The 20001-nt window shown below is 43.2% G+C and overlaps 2 protein-coding genes across 2 annotated transcripts; both read left to right on the plus strand.

The window, feature by feature from the left end:
• The first annotated feature begins 1343 nt into the window (after positions 1-1343).
• Positions 1344-7714, plus strand: LOC109890341 (motor neuron and pancreas homeobox protein 1). The gene is made up of 3 exons (XM_031813666.1): positions 1344-2549; positions 4459-4616; positions 5834-7714. The coding sequence occupies exons 1-3, from the start codon at positions 2042-2044 to the stop codon at positions 6218-6220; spliced, it is 1053 nt and encodes a 350-aa protein (XP_031669526.1). The 5' UTR covers positions 1344-2041; the 3' UTR covers positions 6221-7714.
• Positions 7715-13169: 5455 nt separating this feature from the next.
• LOC109887278 (bifunctional purine biosynthesis protein PURH) lies at positions 13170-19374 on the plus strand. The gene is made up of 14 exons (XM_031813492.1): positions 13170-13296; positions 13677-13803; positions 14086-14229; positions 14982-15070; positions 15523-15674; positions 16724-16880; positions 17060-17185; positions 17276-17469; positions 17541-17630; positions 17757-17882; positions 17980-18072; positions 18253-18435; positions 18611-18766; positions 18922-19374. The coding sequence occupies exons 1-14, from the start codon at positions 13278-13280 to the stop codon at positions 19039-19041; spliced, it is 1776 nt and encodes a 591-aa protein (XP_031669352.1). The 5' UTR covers positions 13170-13277; the 3' UTR covers positions 19042-19374.
• Positions 19375-20001: the final 627 nt, after the last annotated feature.

The raw sequence follows: 20001 nt of genomic DNA on the forward strand, positions 1-20001 counted from the left end.
CGATGTTTTTCAAAGATTGTTGCTGAGTGGAGCATCATGGGTAAATACATATGAGTTGATCAAATAATGTATCATGTTCAGTAACCTATTGGCCATTGTGATACAACTATGAGCAAGTGGGCATATGTTTACTTCATAAAAATGTCAAAATAACTATCACTTAGGACCTTATAACAGTTGCTAGTGATTATTGGACTCGTGGTAGATTTGGTCTGGGGGTAGTAATTACAATAGTATCTCAGGAGTTAATGCCATGACGACTACGTATTCTGCGTCACCTGCTTGACCTGTTAGAAACGGGATATTTGTTATTTTTTAAGTGCTTACGGCCCAACAATGTTCACATGACCTGAGGTGAGGACCACCTACAGTAGGACTATGTCTGCTTTCGTTCACACACCTGCGCGCATTCCTCCTCAGGGGTCAGGCAGATCAGGCAGAATGCGGTTGTTAAAGGTGGGAGACAACAGGGAGAATCCTCATAGTTCACTGACCGGAGCCGGGAGGCAGGACGCAGTGTTGTTGCACCACATACAAACATATAGAGAGCAAAGCAATTCTGCTTCTCATTGCTGCATATATCTTAAAACCTTATGACACATACCAATATAAGCCTATTTCTCGTCTAAAACTAACGGTGCTGATTTAAAACGAGTTGTAAAAGCCTAACTAGGAATATGACAGACTAATAACTGACAAATTATTATTTTAATCATGTTGTTTTTCTGATTTCCTTAATTTATTATGTTTTTACATGATTACCGATATGCTGTGGGCCTATGTAAATAGGCCTAATTACGTAGATGAATAGAAATGAGTCTTGGACATGGAAGAAAAGACACCTGGAGTGTGACCTAGCTATTCTATGCTAAATCAACTTTATTAATGGTCAATTTTTTTTTCTCTTCGGCTGATGTATAATTCTAGCTCATAAAGATGAATTACATTAGTATTTCAACCTGGAGAAACCCATGGGTTTTAAAATAAGCAAATCGTTAATATTGTGCTAATTGAAATATAAATCTCTTGCCAATATTTCCTCTGAATAGACACGCAGAACAGATAATGATAGCAGGATTTATTTGATTTAGGCTATAAATAGATGTCCAAAATATGGCTTGAGATCCAAATGTGCAAAAACTACAAATCTGTAACATACTTTAATTATTTTCATCATCACTGTTATTATTATAATCACAATGTGGTAAGTTATGTTTAAATAATCATCATCATTATTATAAATATTGTATCAATTTGTACTAATAGCTATGTAATAACTATAACTACAGTATTTGTTATATTATAGCCTAGACCACTTGTATCTTGTTATCTGATTCAGGCGCGTTCATAACGCAACAACACATACAGTAGAAAAGGCTAATATTGCTACCAGCTCTCACAGTCTCACGTCACAATTAAACACAGCAGAAAGTGTTGCTGACAGACAGAGGGAAAGAGGTTGGACATTTCTCACGCAGGAGACGTGTGAGGCGCGTTCAGAGGTTTCGTGAGTCGCGTGGAAATGAGGGAGTAATTAGTTAATTAGAAAACGGTCGACTAAACTCACCCCTCGAGTACCTGCATTAGCCAATCACAGCTCAGACAGCCACAGGGGTGGGAGAGACGGCGTCTGAAGGAGTGAAACACTTGCTTTAGTTGGTTAAATTGCTATTAAACACCAAGACCTGGCTGTTAGTCATCACATGTGATGTGAATACGCGGATAGAGGACTACAGAAACCAAATGGACACTCGGAAAGCATTGCAATTTAATATTTTGTTGTATCATTTTATTTGCTAATAATTTAAGCTCTTCAGGGTTCTTCAGAGAATATTTTACCAGAACTGTTACAGGTAGGTGATAACGAGGGAGTGAGCAAAACTAAGGAGCCTGCTCTCGAAACGCATACTAAAAGTACATCCTCTCATTTATTTATCATTGCTCTGACTTATTTTGGTTACGAGAGGGTTGCACTGGCATCCTCAGAGTGACTTTTATAACAAACTGAAACATTTATACAGAAGATTGGAGTTGGAGCTGTATGCGCTCTGACGCACACAACAAGTGTACATTGGCAGGTCTGACCTTTGAGCAGCTCGCGGCAGTTTTCCTGATGAGAGTCGGTATGGAGAAATCGAATAATTTTCGAATCGATGCTCTGCTGGCCGACGAGACTCACCGGGCGAACCGAGACCTCTCCCCAGGTCTGAGCAGTGACAGCCCTGCGGGCAGCCCTGTGTCCTGTCGGCGAGCGGACACCCCGTCCCCGCGCAGGACGCCCATCCATCTTCAAACCGGGATAATCCCCAAGCCGGGACTGCTGAACCTCCCTCACACGGGACTCGCCTCGCTACCCCAAATGTACCCTGCCCCTATGTACCCAATATCGGCTTTGGGTGGACATCACCCTGCCTTCGCCTACTCCGGCTTCACACACCTTACCCAGTCGTACCCAGACCACCTGAAGGCGGCTGCCATGGCAGGGTCTCTCCCCCTGGAGCACTGGATCCGGGCTGGAATGATGATACCACGTCTTCCAGACTACAGTTGTAAGTATAGTACACCTGTGGGCTGGGCAGCACACTCAATAGGCTATATATACTCTTGTCACAAATATATCAACAAACGAAACATATTTTTGAAAGAGAGGCATTATGCGCTAGGCCCATGGGTTTAAAAAAAAATCGGGGATGTAAATGGAGTTGAACTGTCTGTTGGTGATGTGTTTTTGTGCTTGCTCAGAACACATAGGCAATATAATTAATATAGCCAAGCAGACACAAAGCTAAGCCTAATTGTTGTAATCAATCATGTTTTTCAAATAGGTGTGGCGGGTATCAAGCAGAAATGAACTTACGCCCAGATACCGGAGGTTTATTGGTAGGGAAGGGATCGTTTGATCACTTAACAACCACTTCCAAAGCATTGAACCCAACCGCCTAGAGGTGTCGTAAAATCACTTATTGTTCCTCATTGCATGTAATCCAAAGGTGAGGGAAAGCAAATACAGGTACACATACACACACACACACACACACACACACACACACACACACACACACACACACACACACACACACACACACACACACACACACACACACACACACACACACACACACACACACACACACACACACACTCACACACGGCAAATGTTGTAAACATAATCAAATATATGTTCTAAGATTAGGCTAAATGTTGCAATTAACTTTATCTAGGTGTGCAAAACTTAAACTTATTTGATACCAGTATTGATAACAAAACTCAATATATTATAACATCTCTCATAACACATTTGACAAAAGAAGTAGAAAATAATAATAATCTGAGGAATAACACCAACAACAACAATAATAACAATAATCATACATTTCAATTAGTAAATAATGAATACATCTAATACGAAGGTTATTGGTTAATAATACGTGTTATTATATATTTACTTTAATAATATTGTGTTACTAATTGTATTCATATTATTTCTAACTATTGCTAACATTTTTACCAATCAGGCAAGATCTGTTTCAATTTTTTTTATTCCAATATATGAGCAAGAACAATAGGGCTACATACAAGGTATTATCATAGAATTGTAATATTTTCATGTGTATTATATCATGCTATATATTAATTACATGCTTATGTTAATCCACCTTTATTGCAAAATGTAAACATATATTTTTCACTGCTTTCTGAACATATAATATTGCACATTCAATCTTAATGGTAGAACGGTTTTGTTCTTTGTTCAGTCATTAATACACAACGTCTGAAAAATATAGGCTATTTAAGTATCATGTAGAGGTATAGGGCTAAATATTGTTTAAGTGTAGACTCGTGAAACGTCTTCGATCGATTTACTGCTAACTGTAATATCATGTTTTTATTTTTGGCCTTTTCATTTCGCTATAAACGTCAACTCGATGAACATTGTCTTTGTACTGAGGAGCAAACTATAAACAAACACCTAAAACATTCTGCTAGTTCACCAATAAAATCACTAAAGCTTCATCGAATTTTCATTAAGTTAATGGTGCTCGCGCTTTTTATGGTCCTAGCGCCCAGCTTCTGCCGTGTCCTCTCGTCAACAATAAACTGGAGTAAAGCTATTATAGTTAATGATGGCGAGAGAGTGCGGGCATGTGTGTGTGTGTTCCTCCCTCAACATTATATTGGACTTCCTATGTCCTTGGTATTGCAGAAATAAAACCATTGAAACAGTCTGAGATTAAATCTACTCACATGCATTGTCCAATAGCTTGAATTGACCAGAACACAGGCTTAGTAGCCTACACATCTCATTACATTTGGGAAGAACATAGTTGGGGAGAATTAAGCTATTGATTAGGCCAGAGTCATTGTAACTTTCTACCCAGTTGTTCACTAAAAATGATCCACAATGAAGAATATTGTACTGTACTAAGGTCCCCCCCCCCCCCCCTCTCCCCCTCTCAGCACCCCAGGCAGGACTCCTGGGGAAGTGTCGTAGGCCCCGGACGGCGTTCACCAGTCAGCAGCTCCTTGAGCTGGAGAACCAATTTAAACTCAACAAGTACCTGTCCAGACCCAAACGCTTTGAGGTGGCCACCTCTCTCATGCTGACTGAAACACAGGTGAGGGAGAAAAGGTGTCATTCTGTGTGTGTCTGTGTGAGCGTGTATATATGTGTCTGTGTGAGCGTGTATATATGTGTCTGTGTGAGCGTGTATATATGTGTCTGTGTGAGCGTGTATATATGTGTCTGTGTGAGCGTGTATATATGTGTCTGTGTGAGCGTGTATATATGTGTCTGTGTGAGCGTGTATATATGTGTCTGTGTGAGCGTGTATATATGTGTCTGTGTGAGCGTGTATATATGTGTCTGTGTGAGCGTGTATATATGTGTCTGGGTGAGCGTGTATATATGTCTGTGTGAGCGTGTATATATGTGTGAGCGTGTATATATGTGTCTGTGTGAGCGTGTATATATGTGTCTGTGTGAGCGTGTATATATGTGTATGTGTGAGCGTGTATATATGTGTCTGTGTGAGCGTGTATATATGTGTATGTGTGAGCGTGTATATATGTGTCTGTGTGAGCGTGTATATATGTGTCTCTGTGAGCGTGTATATATGTGTTTGTGTGAGCGTGTATATATGTGTCTGTGTGAGCGTGTATATATGTGTCTCTGTGAGCATGTATATATGTGTTTGTGGGTTGATTGTGGGTTGATCTAGCCTAGTGGTTAGAGCGTTGGACTAGTACCTGGAAGGTTGCAAGTTCAGAACCCCGAGCTGACAAGGTACAAATCTGTCGTTCTGCCCCTGAACAGGCAGTTAACCCATTGTTCCTAGGCCGTCATTGAAAATAAGAATTTGTTCTGAACTGACTTGTCTAGTGAAATAAAGGTTAAAAAAATGCTCTGGTAGTCACTGGAGAGTAATGTGATATCAGACAGTAGCAATCAGACCGGCAGCTCCTTATTTAGCTAATATATTACAGCTCTCTTGTTTCACCTGCCTCATCTAGTCCCAAATACCACTCCTAACTCCTCTGTACCACTCCTAACTCCTCTGTACCACTCCTAACTCCTCTGTACCACTCCTAACTCCTCTGTACCACTCCTAACTCCTCTGTGTTCGAACATATTCAGCACGTTTTGGAATGACTTCTTCAGATAAATCTTTCTGCAAGTGAGTAACGGTTGTTGTTAACATTTCAGCCCGGTTTAGTAGACAGAAAATGGCATCCCAAATGTACTAAACTGAGTGTGGGGATAGAGAGATAGAGACTGCAGGTGAGAGACCTCCTGCATTAGTGTGTGGCTGACAGGCGTTCTGTCTGTCCTCAGGTGAAGATCTGGTTCCAGAACCGCCGGATGAAGTGGAAGCGCAGCCGCAAGGCCAAGGAGCAGGCATCTGCGTCTGCCCAGTCTGAGGCGGAGAGACTACGCACCGGGGGAAAACCGACCAATGGCAAACCAGCTGAGAATAAACCAGCTTCCACTCAGGATGACGAGGGAGAGCTAGACCTAGAAGAAGCAGAGGAGGAAGAGGAGGAAGAGGAGGAGATGCCACACGAGTTTGATGTTACCATGGGTGGCGCCGTGGGGTTGCAGCGTTCAGCAGACTTTCTGAAGCTCACAGCGGAGCTTGGTTACAACCCCCACAGTCCCTTCTCTGAGGACGACTTAGTGGGGGTGACAGGGGGGGACAGGAAGATAGGCGCAGGGTTGTGAAAAGACAAAGACACACCCAGAAAGGAAAACGCCAGAGACACTGCTGCTTGACACTGGCTCTGGGAAAGTGGGGGTCTATAGTGTAAAAAGAGAAAAAAATGGATGTGCCATTTCAAAAGCCTATGACAGTGTTTTTTGTGTACATAATGCTCAACACAATGTAACGTTTCTGTGACCCTGATGGAGTTGTTTAAGGCAGGGGTTTCCAAACTGTGGGTCGCCCCCCACCCCCCAAAAGAATGTTTTAAAGGAACTCAATCCGGCTTTAAACTTATTCTTGAAAGTTGTACTAGTAGAATGCACATGGTGTCATTTCTATATTTGGTATTGCATCATCAGTTCCTCTTGTCCTGTCAGTCATTACATACCTTAGAAAGCTATTTATAACTTGTTAGAAATGTCCAGGTCCACTAGCCCATGTCAGCTAATGTTTTTATTTATTTTGTTTTTCAGCTCATAGATGTTGGAGTCATGTTTTTGTCACTCAAATATCACATGAATACACATTAGGCATGGCAAAATGTACAGAATTGCAGGAAATAAGCTTTAAACCTGCAACATTCTCTCCACCAACAAGAAGGGTGTGAACAGTCTGTCACGAACAGTGCTTGTGCCATAGAAATAGACATGCCACTCGCGCAGGGGGGGTGTGGGATGTTCCCCAATGCTGGAAGGGGTGTTCCCCAATGCTGGTACCCCTGGTTTAAGGTATAGGTGTTCTTTAGGTTGGACTCGCATCTCTAAGGATGAGGGAATATAAAGCATTTTATATTCCTCATCACATCAAGTAAGGCTGAATCAGACACTGAACCCTGCTCTCTCTCTCTCTCTCTCTGCTGTATTTTTTCATGGCATGCAACTCCAAAAAAATGTTTTTACACAGGACATTCACCGGCTGTAAGACTCCTGTGTTTTTCATCCAATTGGACTGAGAAGTACTGTAGCAGCAGTGAAGCAGTGAACACCACTGACCTCTATTACCTTGTCATCCATCTCAGCTAAACTCCGCCCCCTGACAGGCTGACTGACAGATGTGGCTCCTCCCACCAGCAGTGCTAAAGGATGTGATACAACCAAGTTACGTTCAGAACCGTTGGACTGTTGCAAACTGCAACTTACACTGGCAGGAGTGAACAAACCCTGAGCAGTTTGCATTAGCTGAAAACGAAGGGGAAAGTGTTGCAAAGTGTTGCAGAATGTTGCATGATGTTGTGAATGTGCCTCCATGAATGTCAGACATCTTGGATTTACAGACTTTCTATGATGTCTCATATACTCTACCTTGTGTGTGCAATTGAACAATGTTGTCATGTAAATTCAGATTTCTGTTGTTATTGTTGTTTGTTTGTTTATTGTTGTTATTTAACCACATTTAAAGGTATCTAATTTATTTGAATTGACAGGTAAATGGCAGGGAAAAAGTTAATGTGTTTATCTGAAACTGGTCTGTGTTGATGTCAACTGCGTGAAATAAAAAAACAGAAATGAAAATTGTTCAAATAACTTGAGAAATGTAGGATTTATGCAAAGTTAACTCATTAAAATGAGGGATTGATTTGTGGAGAACATTTAGAACATGTATAAGTCATCGAAAGTATTTTAAAAGTGGGTTTTAGTGGAGATCAATGAGAGGGAGTTACACAAACACATTGAGCAGGCAAAGCTGAGCATTTCTTTAAGAAAGTTATTAGTGTGTGGAGCCTTCATAATGACCTTGTGAGTCTTCTGCAACCACACAGGGATGGTAACAATAGGGTAGAGAGGTCCAACTATAAATCCAGCTAAAACAGACATATTGGCCAAATTTCTACTTCCAATCCCACTTAATGGAAATCTCTCAAATGGACACACTTTTTTTTCTGTATCACACGTCCTTCCCTTGTTTCCTGTCTATTTCTGCCACCTTGTTGTCACAGATAACAGATGGCAAGATGGCAAAGAGAAAGGAAGATAATCCAACACTGCATATTAAACCAGCAGAGCCCCTTAATTTACAACCCTGGGGCTTTCAAATATGAATTACTCAGGCGGGTTTTACTGATAGTGAAATAATTAAGTTAATGAAGGAGAGGTAAAGGCTTATGTTCCAAGTGGCTCCCTATTACCTATATAGTGCACTACTTTTTAGGGATCCGGTAGTGCACTATTTAGGGAATAGGGTGCCATTTGGTGCGCACACAAAGTAATCAGTGCCTGATGGTGATGTCACCCAGGCTACATTTTCATTTGCAAGAAGAAACAGAAGATGATGTGTGTCTGACCGAAACGGGACGTTTTTATTGGCCGTCCAAAGTACGGGCGGTGATTAAAAACCGGACTAGAGGACACACGCGGCATAACTCGTCTCCTCCCACCCAGCCAGCCCGCAGGCCCCGGCCCACAACATCATGCTTATATAGTGATTAAATGCATTTTTAACTGGCCGGGCAAGACGCTGGCCTGTCTCTTGAAACAAAGCCGGGATGGTTCTGCTACATGAACTTGAGACAGAAAGGGGCCTTTATGCACAGCTACAGGTCTGGAGTCAGTTTAGTTTTAATTTTGGTGGTGGTGGAGGGCAGTATGGAGTCAAGGGGCACTAGTCCTAGATACGTTTAAGGGTTATTTTCTGTTTGGAGACGGCTGGGTGCTCAGAAACTGAGAGCCGGACAAATGCAGTAATAGATAGTTATGGAACAAGGTGGAAGACAATGATTGGAGTTATTGAATGTGTTTGACAGTGTGGTGGATTGGATTTAGTGTCTAAGGTTTTGAATGTGTTTGACAGTGTGGTGGATAGGATTTAGTGTTCAAGGTTTTGAATGTGTTTGACAGTGTGGTGGATAGGATTTAGTGTCCAAGGTTTTGAATGTGTTTGACAGTGTGGTGGATAGGATTTAGTGTCTAGTGACCCCATCCTACTCCTTGTGGCTCATAATCCGGGCCTCAAAAGCAGTTCACTGTAGAGTAAACAGTGCTTTTAGGCCTTAAAGCACTATGTCTCAGACCTAACCACTATGTCTCATACCTAACCACTATGTCTCAGACCTAACCACTATGTCTCATACCTAACCACTATGTCTCAGACCTAACCACTATGTCTCAGACCTAACCACTATGTCTCAGACCTAACCACTATGTCTCAGACCTAACCACTATGTCTCATACCTAACCACTATGTCTCAGACCTAACCACTATGTCTCAGACCTAACCACTATGTCTCAGACCTAACCACTATGTCTCATACCTAACCACTATGTCTCAGACCTAACCACTATGTCTCAGACCTAACCACTATGTCTCATACCTAACCACTATGTCTCATACCTAACCACTATGTCTCAGACCTAACCACTATGTCTCAGACCTAACCACTATGTCTCATACCTAACCACTATGTCTCAGACCTAACCACTATGTCTCAGACCTAACCACTATGTCTCAGACCTAACCACTATGTCTCAGACCTAACCACTATGTCTCAGACCTAACCACTATGTCTCAGACCTAACCACTATGTCTCAGACCTAACCACTATGTCTCAGACCTAACCACTATGTCTCAGACCTAACCACTATGTCTCATACCTAACCACTATGTCTCATACCTAACCACTATGTCCCATACCTAACCACTATGTCTCCCTCAATGCAGCATTTAATTTGGCTGATGAAAAATCATATCAATCAATAAGAGTTTATTTAGATGTGTGACTAATGCCATTCGGCCTGTTTTATGATACAGGGCCGCCTGACAAACACAACTAAAATCATAGTAAATTGATAAGCAGTCTGAGCGAAATATAGAGATCATTGATTCAGTTTCTCAATTCTAATTTAATCTGAACTCACCTGTCATACGGATAAAAAATGATTGGTGTAAATTCCATCCACTGGTGATAACGCTGTCAATAGTGATTTCTCAACAGCCTGGTCTGACAGAATTGCTGACGGCCCCTATGCTTTTTCTATACCAATAATGTAATCGCCTCATTGTGTGTGTGTTTGTGTGTGTATGTATGTATGTGTGTGTGTGTGTGTATATGCATGTCTGTGTGTGCATCCATGTATGTGTGTGTCTGTATTTGTGTGTGTATGTGTGTCTGTGTGTGTGTCTGTGTGTGTGTGTGTGTGTGTGTGAGTGTGTGTGTGTGTGTGTGTGTATGTGTGTGTATGTGTGTGAATGTATATGTGTGTGAGTGTGAGTGTGTGTTTATGTATATGTATAACATTTTGTCCTGTCTATTACAGTGTCACAATCACTCATACGACTCGCCAAGACATCAGTGCAACCCCACGAGTCCTCCAATAGAGAAAATGGTTACCAGAAAGGCCATTTTCATAGTTAAATAAATAAATGCAGTTTTCTTTCACTTTGTCAGATGGTAAATCAGGATCAATAACTTAAGCGGCAAGACCCTGTAAAATATTTACATCCTGTAGTTTAATCAATCAGCAAAATGTCGGCCTCATTACGGAAATATGAACAGATTGTCTGATCTTTTAAAGTAATCACCCATATTGGTTTAGGTTTCCCTTGGCCCTGTCGTGTTACTTAAGCTAATGGGTAGCTAGGTAAGGGAATGAGGGACAGGGGCTGTAAATTCACATCTGTCAGAATTTAACCGCTGTTCAAATGCATGAAAAAGGCCAAGTTTTGGGTAATAAAGTTTATTGAAAAGGGTTGGCCCTCTGTCGGAACAATGGGGAATGTAATCATGAGAGGCTTTTATTGTTTCAGGAAATCTATGTTACAGGTGCTCAGAAAAGCAATGATCGTGACACAACAAAGCTTTGGTAATTGTGCTTGTCCCAATGTCATTCTCAAGACAGACAGACAGGCAGACAGACAGACAGACAGGCAGGCAGGCAGGCAGGCAGGCAGGCAGGCAGGCAGGCAGACAGACAGACAGACAGTCAGACAGACAGACAGACAGACAGACAGACAGACAGACAGACAGACAGACAGACAGACAGACAGACAGACAGACAGGCAGGCAGACAGACAGACAGGCAGGCAGACAGACAGACAGACAGACAGACAGACAGACAGACAGACAGACAGACAGACAGACAGACAGACAGACAGACAGACAGACAGACAGACAGACAGACAGACAGACAGACAGACAGACAGACAGACAGACAGACAGACAGACAGGCAGGCAGGCAGACAGACAGACAGGAGATTCACTGTCATGGACACAGACCTGGGAACCTGCCCACCTTTTGAAAAACCAAATTTAGAGGGAAAAAGCATAGTCGTGTATATATACAGAACAAACAGCTTAGATAGGCTGGGATCCTATTAATATCTCAAAACATAACCATGCTATAGGCCTACTAAGGCTCCATTATTCAGTACCCCTCCTGTGGCTTGGTGTGTATCAGTACCCCTCCAGTGGTTTGGTGTATGGTAGTACCCCTCCAGTGGCTTGGTGTGTATCAGTACCCCTCCAGTGGCTTGGTGTATGTCAGTACCCCTCCAGTGGCTTGGTGTATATCAGTACCCCTCCAGTGGCTTGGTGTATGGTAGTACCCCTCCAGTGGCTTGGTGTATGTCAGTACCCCTCCAGTGGCTTGGTGTATGTCAGTACCCCTCCAGTGGCTTGGTGTATATCAGTACCCCTCCAGTGGCTTGGTGTATGGTAGTACCCCTCCAGTGGCTTGGTGTATGTCAGTACCCCTCCAGTGGCTTGGTGTGTATCAGTACCCCTCCAGTGGCTTGGTGTGTATCAGTACCCCTCCAGTGGCTTGGTGTGTATCAGTACCCCTCCAGTGGCTTGGTGTGTATCAGTACCCCTCCAGTGGCTTGGTGTGTATCAGTACCCCTCCAGTGGCTTGGTGTGTATCAGTACCCCTCCAGTGGCTTGGTGTATGTCAGTACCCCTCCAGTGGCTTGGTGTATGTCAGTACCCCTCCAGTGGCTTGGTGTGTATCAGTACCCCTCCAGTGGCTTGGTGTATGTCAGTACCCCTCCAGTGGCTTGGTGTATGGTAGTAGTCCACAAATGCTTCTTCACCTTTTCTCCTTTCTTTCATCCCTACTGATCTGTAAATAATGGATTTATTAAAGTAAAATGGTGGATGTCTACTGGGCATTCACTTTAGTGTGTTTAGTTCTCTCAGATCAACAGCACCACTATTTGCCCATATGGTCCTTCTATAGTGGTGTAAACTCACCCTCCAGTGGCAGAGCGAGAGTCTAAAATCTCACATTGTTATAATTTTAAATAGCCTAAATCTCTCTAATGCCATACATGCCACTGGGTTAGGTCACGGAGTACATATGAGAGGACATTCTGGGCTTTTCAATGATATCATGTGTGGGGGGTGTCACCTTGATAATCAAAATAGCCACCATCCCAATTAGCACATGTTATGGTGTAATTGTGTAATGATCATTTTTTGACAGTTTGATATTCAAATTGTTTCTTATCGGTCAATTTTTTAGTTTGGTGAGGTTTCAGAGCAGTGTAATAAATACATGAAGTAAGAGCTAAATAAAAGCTGGTTAATTACTTGTAATCTGTTATGTTTACTGTAATGTTAACTTTTTATATATTTCCTGTCAACCCAGTTGTAATGGCCACTACAGTCCAGATACAGTCCAATAAACTATATATGTGTTCACATTCTTTCCTTTTTAACATGTTTTTTTGCACCTCAAACCGTTATCTGATGTTTAAATATATATATATATATATATATATATAAATTACAAAACGTGTTTTTTACTGGGACTCAGGATAGAAGTCAGCGAATTTGAATTTTACTGCGCAGAAGGCAACGAAGAGGTTGTTTGAGGGGTACAAATTGGTCATGGCTAGCAAACCCTAACTATATTTTCTAACCGTAATCTAATTCTAACCTGCACGTTAATTCTCCTAACCTGCTGCGTAAATTCTCCTAGACTGCAACGAAAAGTCACATCTGACAAAAGCTGTATCCCGTTTAGTCAAAACCGGTCAAAGGGGCGGTCCTGTCAAATCACAAAGTTCCCATCATGCCATAAATTGATACAACTATACACATGCTTCTAGTCTCCCATTCTCAGACAGAGAACGTTACCCAAAACCATGGCCTGCTCAGAACTGGGTAAACTTTCTTCTTTTTAAATAAAAAAAAAATATATATTTTGGCAAGCTTTAGCTAATGTAGTTTAGAGACTGAGTTGTCTATGTTGAAGCATAAGTTTGAGCGTAGTGTTTATGCTGCGTGGTCAATATCCAATTCAATTGTTTCTTGCGTCGTGCTAGGTAGGCTAAGTAGGCTAGCTACAACTAGCATGCCACGAAAAACATGCTTCCATTTTAGTTAGCAACGGGTGGCTACAAAGGGGCAATAACCGATCGATGACGTCTCAGTGGAGTCAACATATTTACCGATATTTGAAAAGCAAGCTTCGTTTCACAGTGGTGCCATTCAATCAATCTATAACTTTGTCACCGTTGTGTCTCTTAATTCTACACACACAGCACTGTTGAGTGTGTCCGACAAGTCTGGACTTCTGGACTTTGCCAAAAGGCTGGTGAACGTGGGACTGTCACTCGTCGCATCAGGTGGCACCGCCAAAACCCTGCGCGATGCAGGACTGGCTGTTCGGTAGGTGTAACCGTTTGCATACATTTCCAATGCCTCGTCTATCCTTGTTGATAGTGTTCAGCCACCAACGTTCTCTTGCGCTAATGCTCAAACGATTCAATGTTATGCTGATAACAATGTATTCCTTTAAGTCACCTTACTGTTTGGAACTTCAAAGAGTAGGTCTATCTAGTATTCTGCAGTCATTGACCACCTTTCAGATGAGTGGCATTCCCAGCCTCTAAATGCAATTGAGAATGTGTGCCACTGAATCACCTAACATCCATCTCCCTTTTGTTCCAGGGATGTGTCTGAACTGACTGGCCATCCAGAGATGCTTGGTGGGAGGGTGAAGACCCTGCATCCTGCTGTACACGGGGGCATCCTGGCCCGGCACACCCCTTCGGACAAGGCTGACATGGAGAAACTGGGCTACAGTCTGGTTAGGTAAGAGACAGGGAAGTGGGTTTAATTTGGCTCTAGACATTGATCTAAGCTCAGATCTGTTTTCCTCAATAGTTAAGAGTAGGACTTGTCCATCTCAGTCAACTTTTCTATACTTTTTTTCCCCAGAGCCACTACTGCTTTAATGTGGTTTTTGGGGGTCTTTGAAAAACAGCCTTTTTGTAAATGGGCAGACCTAAAACACCATGCATGTGATCGGGCACAAGACTGTATTAGATTTGGCCCTAATGCAGGGCAGTACGGTTGTAAAGTGGGGAAACTTCGAAGTATGCATTGCTAATCTAATAACCGGCTGATTCAAATGCTGCTGCATCTGCACACATCTGATCGTGTTACACACTTTTTTGCCCTGTGAGTCTGATTGGCTCTTTAAGCTACCTATTTGACATTCATGTAATGTGATTGGCTTTGAGGAGAAAGTGTGCAATGCATACAGCCTCTGAAATAAACCATGAATTCTCTTTGGAGCCTATGGGCACATGTTTAACAATTTGGGTTCAAGGCTGCAAAATGTGACCTGTTTAATTGACATGTTCCCATTTACAAAAGTCAAGACTTCACCCTTTTTTTCTTAAGATATTGTTTCTCATTGAGTCATCTAGGGCACACGCAATGTGGGGGATTGAACAGCCACGCTACTCATTATTTCAAATTGCCTAGATGGTTAGAAAAACATAGTGAAATGCATTGCATTTCTTGACTTGTATTGCTTTCCTTTGCCGGTCTTTGACCAGGGTGGTGGTGTGTAACCTTTACCCGTTTGTGAAGACTATCTCCAACACTAATGTGACCGTGGAAGATGCAGTGGAACAGATTGATATTGGTGAGTGGAATGTTAAAGTTGCAATAACTGTTTTTTTTTTGTCCGACCTGACCAAATTCACATAGAATTGTTCTCATTGAAAGCAAGTATAAGAAGCGGTAGATCTGTTCTATGTACACTATTTCTATGCTTTCTGTGAAGATTAGTTTTTGCTGCTTTTAGTTTCAGTTTTGTACACCAGCTGAAAATACAATATTTGGTGTTATGGAAAATAATTCACAGCGGTTTAGATGGTACAATGATTCTCTACCATATACTTGCTTCTTTTGGCACACAAACTGAATTTAGGCGAACAAATAGAATTTTAGCAACCAGGAAATGGTGGCGCAATTCATTCATATTGCACCTTTTAAGGCCAGCTCTACATTTGACTTTCTGAAGTCTGTTCTATAACCTGAAATGCCCTAGGTTGCCATGGTGATTACCCTGTTTGACCCTGGCTGTGTCCTCAGGTGGGGTAACCCTGCTCCGAGCAGCGGCCAAGAACCACGCCCGCGTAACCATTGTGTGCGACCCTGCCGACTACCAGCTGGTTGCTGTGGAGATGGAGGGTTCCGAGGGTAAAGACACGACCCTGGACACCCGCAAGACTCTGGCCCTGAAGGTAACTAGGGCAACTTGAAAGCACGGGTTGAAAGTGGACTTTTTTTTTTACATGGTCCTTTTTGTCTCGTGTATATCAATCTACTTTCTGGACAAGTTGGGAATGGTGAGATCTAGTGTAACTTCCATGTGCTCTCCTTCTGCCTTCCTGTTGAGACATGTCTGTCAACCTCAACTGTGAACAGAGAGAATGCTGAGTGATAGAGAAATGATGCTATCAGGAACCAAACTGGACATAGACACAACTGAAGTCTTAGACTCTTCAGTAGTAGCAAATCGGACATCTCAAAACAACTGGGGAAGGCCTCATACTGTGTCTTTGACAGATTATTGATTCTCTGTTAAAAGGATCCATTTGTACAATTGTAGACCAGATACCATGGAGTCTATATAGTCAAAAAGCACAATTGCAATCAGGTCATTGGGTTTTTGTTTAATTGATTGTTTGTTGGTTAATGCGAGGTAAAGTTCAGAGTCCACAACCTCCCATGTTGCCATCTCTTGTCCTTGGGGCCATGTTGTTCAGGTCAGCCCACAGTATTCTATTGATCCAGTATCCCTGGACAGGGATAGTTTGCTTACTTGATTGTTTTTGTTCTACCTTGTTGTTTTAATATTACATTGTTATTGATTACTGCATTGTTGGTTAGCTTGCAAAAAATCTTTTCACTGTACTTGTGCATTTGACATTGAGTCTTGAGACTACATGGAGTAGAATGGATACATTTAGCACATGGTGTCTCTTGTGAAGGCATTACAAATCTTACAGTGATAGTTTGTATTAAAGCTGCCTCCAGATAAAACTATAGAAGCCCATGTTGGCTTTGATCATGGAATAGGTTACAACGCTGTCTGGTTCAGTTGTTTACCCTGGGCTATGTTCATTAGGGAACACTGTAGAAAAACATTTTGCAGACGTAAACAGATGTGCATTTCCTATTGGACATCAAGGTTTTCCCTTCCTGTTTCAGTCCCTTTTCTTCCATATGTTGCCTAATGAACATGATCCTGGTGTCTATGCTATCTAGTTGTCCTCATTCTCTCTCCCAGGCCTTTACTCACACGGCTCAGTATGATGAGGCCATCGCGGACTACTTCCGGGGCCAGTACAGCCGTGGGGTATCCCAGCTGCCCCTGCGCTACGGCATGAACCCCCACCAAGCCCCCGCCCAGCTCTACACCCTGCGCCCCACCCTCCCCCTCACAGGTAGGCTTCACCCCCCCCCCCTCATTGTGTAGCCAGCAGTAACATTGTCAACCCTAATTTTAATTGGTCTGATATGTTGAACTGAAACCGTCCAGGTGGACTTTGGGGACCTTGTCCTGTCTAGGTAGACTAACTGTATTGACCCTCCCTTCTCTCCATTCCATTCCTGCCTCTGTCAGTGGTAAATGGTTCTCCTGGGTTCATTAACCTTTGTGATGCCCTGAATGCCTGGCAGCTGGTCCGAGAGCTGAAGAGTGCCCTGGGCATGCCCTCTGCCACCTCCTTCAAACACGTCAGCCCTGCAGGTTAGACACGCAGAGCTTCCAATGCATATGCCAACAAGATTGCAAGGAATCACAGTAAACATTGACCTAGGCTGTCTTCTCCCTCTCTAGGGGCTGCGGTGGGTGTTCCTCTGAGTGATGAGGAGGCCAAGGTGTGTATGGTGAATGACATGCTGAAGAACCTGACCCCACTGGCTACAGCCTACGCCCGGGCTAGAGGGTCAGACAGGATGTCCTCCTTCGGCGACTTCATCGCTCTGTCTGACGTGTGTGACGTCCCCACTGCCAAGATCATATCCAGAGAGGTAGGGCTTCCCAGGTGTCGTGTGTCTGTCCTGTGTTTCCTGCATTTCCAACCCCTGTCTATCATTCTCAGGTCTCTGATGGCATCATCGCCCCTGGTTACGAAGAGGAGGCCCTCAGGATTCTGTCCAAGAAGAAGAATGGAAACTACTGTGTTCTCCAGGTATGGTTGGACATGGAAAAGCAGTTGGTGATCATCCTATGTTGCAGCCTTTCCTAGAAAAAAGAAGTTTGAAGTTTATTTGATTCTTCTCACCGGTTGGGGGTGCTGCATGTCTAAATCTGTCAGATGGACCCAGCCTATGAGCCAGATGAGCCAGAGGTCAGAGTTCTCTTTGGCCTCCACCTCAAACAGAAGAGGAATGGAGCTGTCATTGACAAGGATCTCTTCAGCAACGTCGTCTCCAAGGGCGCGGTGAGTCTTTGTGGTTTGTGCGTGTCTTGATAGTGTGTGAGATGCTCACTGATGACCTGTTATACCCTTTTGTCCTCTTGTCTGTCTCCTGTTTAAGCTGTCGGTGGAGGCGCTGCGTGACCTGATCGTGGCCAGCATCACAGTGAAGTACACCCAGTCCAACTCTGTCTGCTACGCCAAGGATGGACAGGTAACCAACCTGGAGAGGGAGGAGACATGGGAGGTTCCTGTTGAAATAGTGTTTGGGCACTGAGTTTCCCCTTGTCACCTACATCCTTGTTTACCTTCTTCCGAAGGAATTTTGAAACATTCAACACTATGTACTGTGGCTTTTCTGGGTCACAATCCGTCTCCTCTCCCTGTGTACCAGGTGATTGGGATCGGTGCGGGTCAGCAGTCTCGTATCCACTGCACGCGGCTGGCAGGGGACAAGGCTGATAACTGGTGGCTGAGGCACCACCCGCGGGTGTTGGGCATGAGGTTCAGGAGTGGAGTGAAGCGGGCGGAGATGGCCAATGCCATCGACCAGTATGTCAGCGGCACCATCGGAGAGGTGAGGGGGTCAGAGGTCAATTAGGGACATGCACTCTGCGCATCTGAAATGGTTGTTGTCGGATGTACAGTTCTGCTGTATGTTTTGTGTAGGTTCCTACTGTAGGTGTCTGTCTATATAAAAAAAATCGAATTCCAGATGAGTCTGTCCTGCTCTCTAACTCTTCTGTGTTCAGGGTCCAGACCTGGCAGTATGGAAGGCCATGTATGAGGAGGTCCCAGATCCTCTGGATGAGACTGAGAAGAGGAACTGGCTGAGCTCTCTACAGGCTGTAGCCCTCAGCTCTGACGCCTTCTTCCCCTTCAGAGACAACGTGGACCGTGCCAAACGGGTAAACACTGCTGAATTATTACCTTTCACTAGTCTAAGATGGCCAACTTTCTGCTTTTGGTTCTTTAGTTGGTCTCTAGCCTTCTAGTGCCTTCCAAGGTCTTTTCTGTTTGTCGCCCACATGGACTGATTATTCTGAGGTCTGTCTCTCTGTAGAGTGGTGTGGAGTACATTGCTGCCCCGGCTGGGTCCACAGCTGACGAGGTGGTGATCAATGCCTGTAATGAGCAGGGCATCACCCTGGTGCACACCAACCTGAGACTCTTCCACCACTGAATACCTGGAGTGGCTGTCATACAACGCTACCTGACACATTTGACGCCACACACCATTATGACCCTGAGTAACATGTAGCCATGTCTGTCTACATGTTGGAGGTCCACTATCTGCTCTAGAATAGTGATCAACAAAGGTACTAACGTAGTGTTATTATTTACACTGAGACAGTCCTGTCCTACGGTTATCATGCACAAACAGCATGAGTCATGCTCAGGATCATTCAGATTCCGTTACATTCCGAGCTTGCTTTCATAGATACAACTAAGTTACAATGTTACTGTCTGGAAGGTCACGTTTTACCATGAAATAAACTGTTTCTTGAGAAATCCTGTGGAGTGTGTGTGTGTGTGTGTGTATATGCAAACACTATTTTACGTTATAGCTATATTAAGCTGAAAGTCGGGGACTGACTACTACACTAACATGGAATTGTTTTATGATGGTCATACCATGGACCATTTGGCTATTTGAATTTTAGGATGCTTCTATGTATCAAAAATATTAAGTTTTGAAATTGCCCCTTACTATTGTAGCTCATAGAAACACATTGAGTAACACATAAATGGCTTAGACAGTCTTAGACCGTTTTCATTGTTGGCCAGAAGACCGTAAAAACACCAGAATCTGCACCAAGTGATTTTAATCTAAGAAATGTTTCCAAGTATTCCCACGCATAATAGAAAAAGGTAAGCTAGGTTTGAAGTGGTTTAAGTGCAGAAAATATGTTTTGGGAGATTAACACCTTTTAAACTACCTCCATACTTTAATTAATTTGTATGGGTTACCTTTAGATGAGTCCTGTGACACTTGTGGGGGGTCGTAGAGAACACCTTCCACTGCAGATGGTTGACATACAATGCCTTCAGAAAGTATTCACACCCCTGTACCTTCCCACATTTTGTTACAGCCTGAATTTAAAATGGATTAAATTGACCAGGTTTTTTTTGTCACTGGCCT

The sequence above is a fragment of the Oncorhynchus kisutch genome, unplaced genomic scaffold (genome assembly GCF_002021735.2).
Source record: "Oncorhynchus kisutch isolate 150728-3 unplaced genomic scaffold, Okis_V2 Okis05a-Okis16b_hom, whole genome shotgun sequence".
Taxonomy (NCBI): Eukaryota; Metazoa; Chordata; class Actinopteri; order Salmoniformes; family Salmonidae; genus Oncorhynchus; species Oncorhynchus kisutch.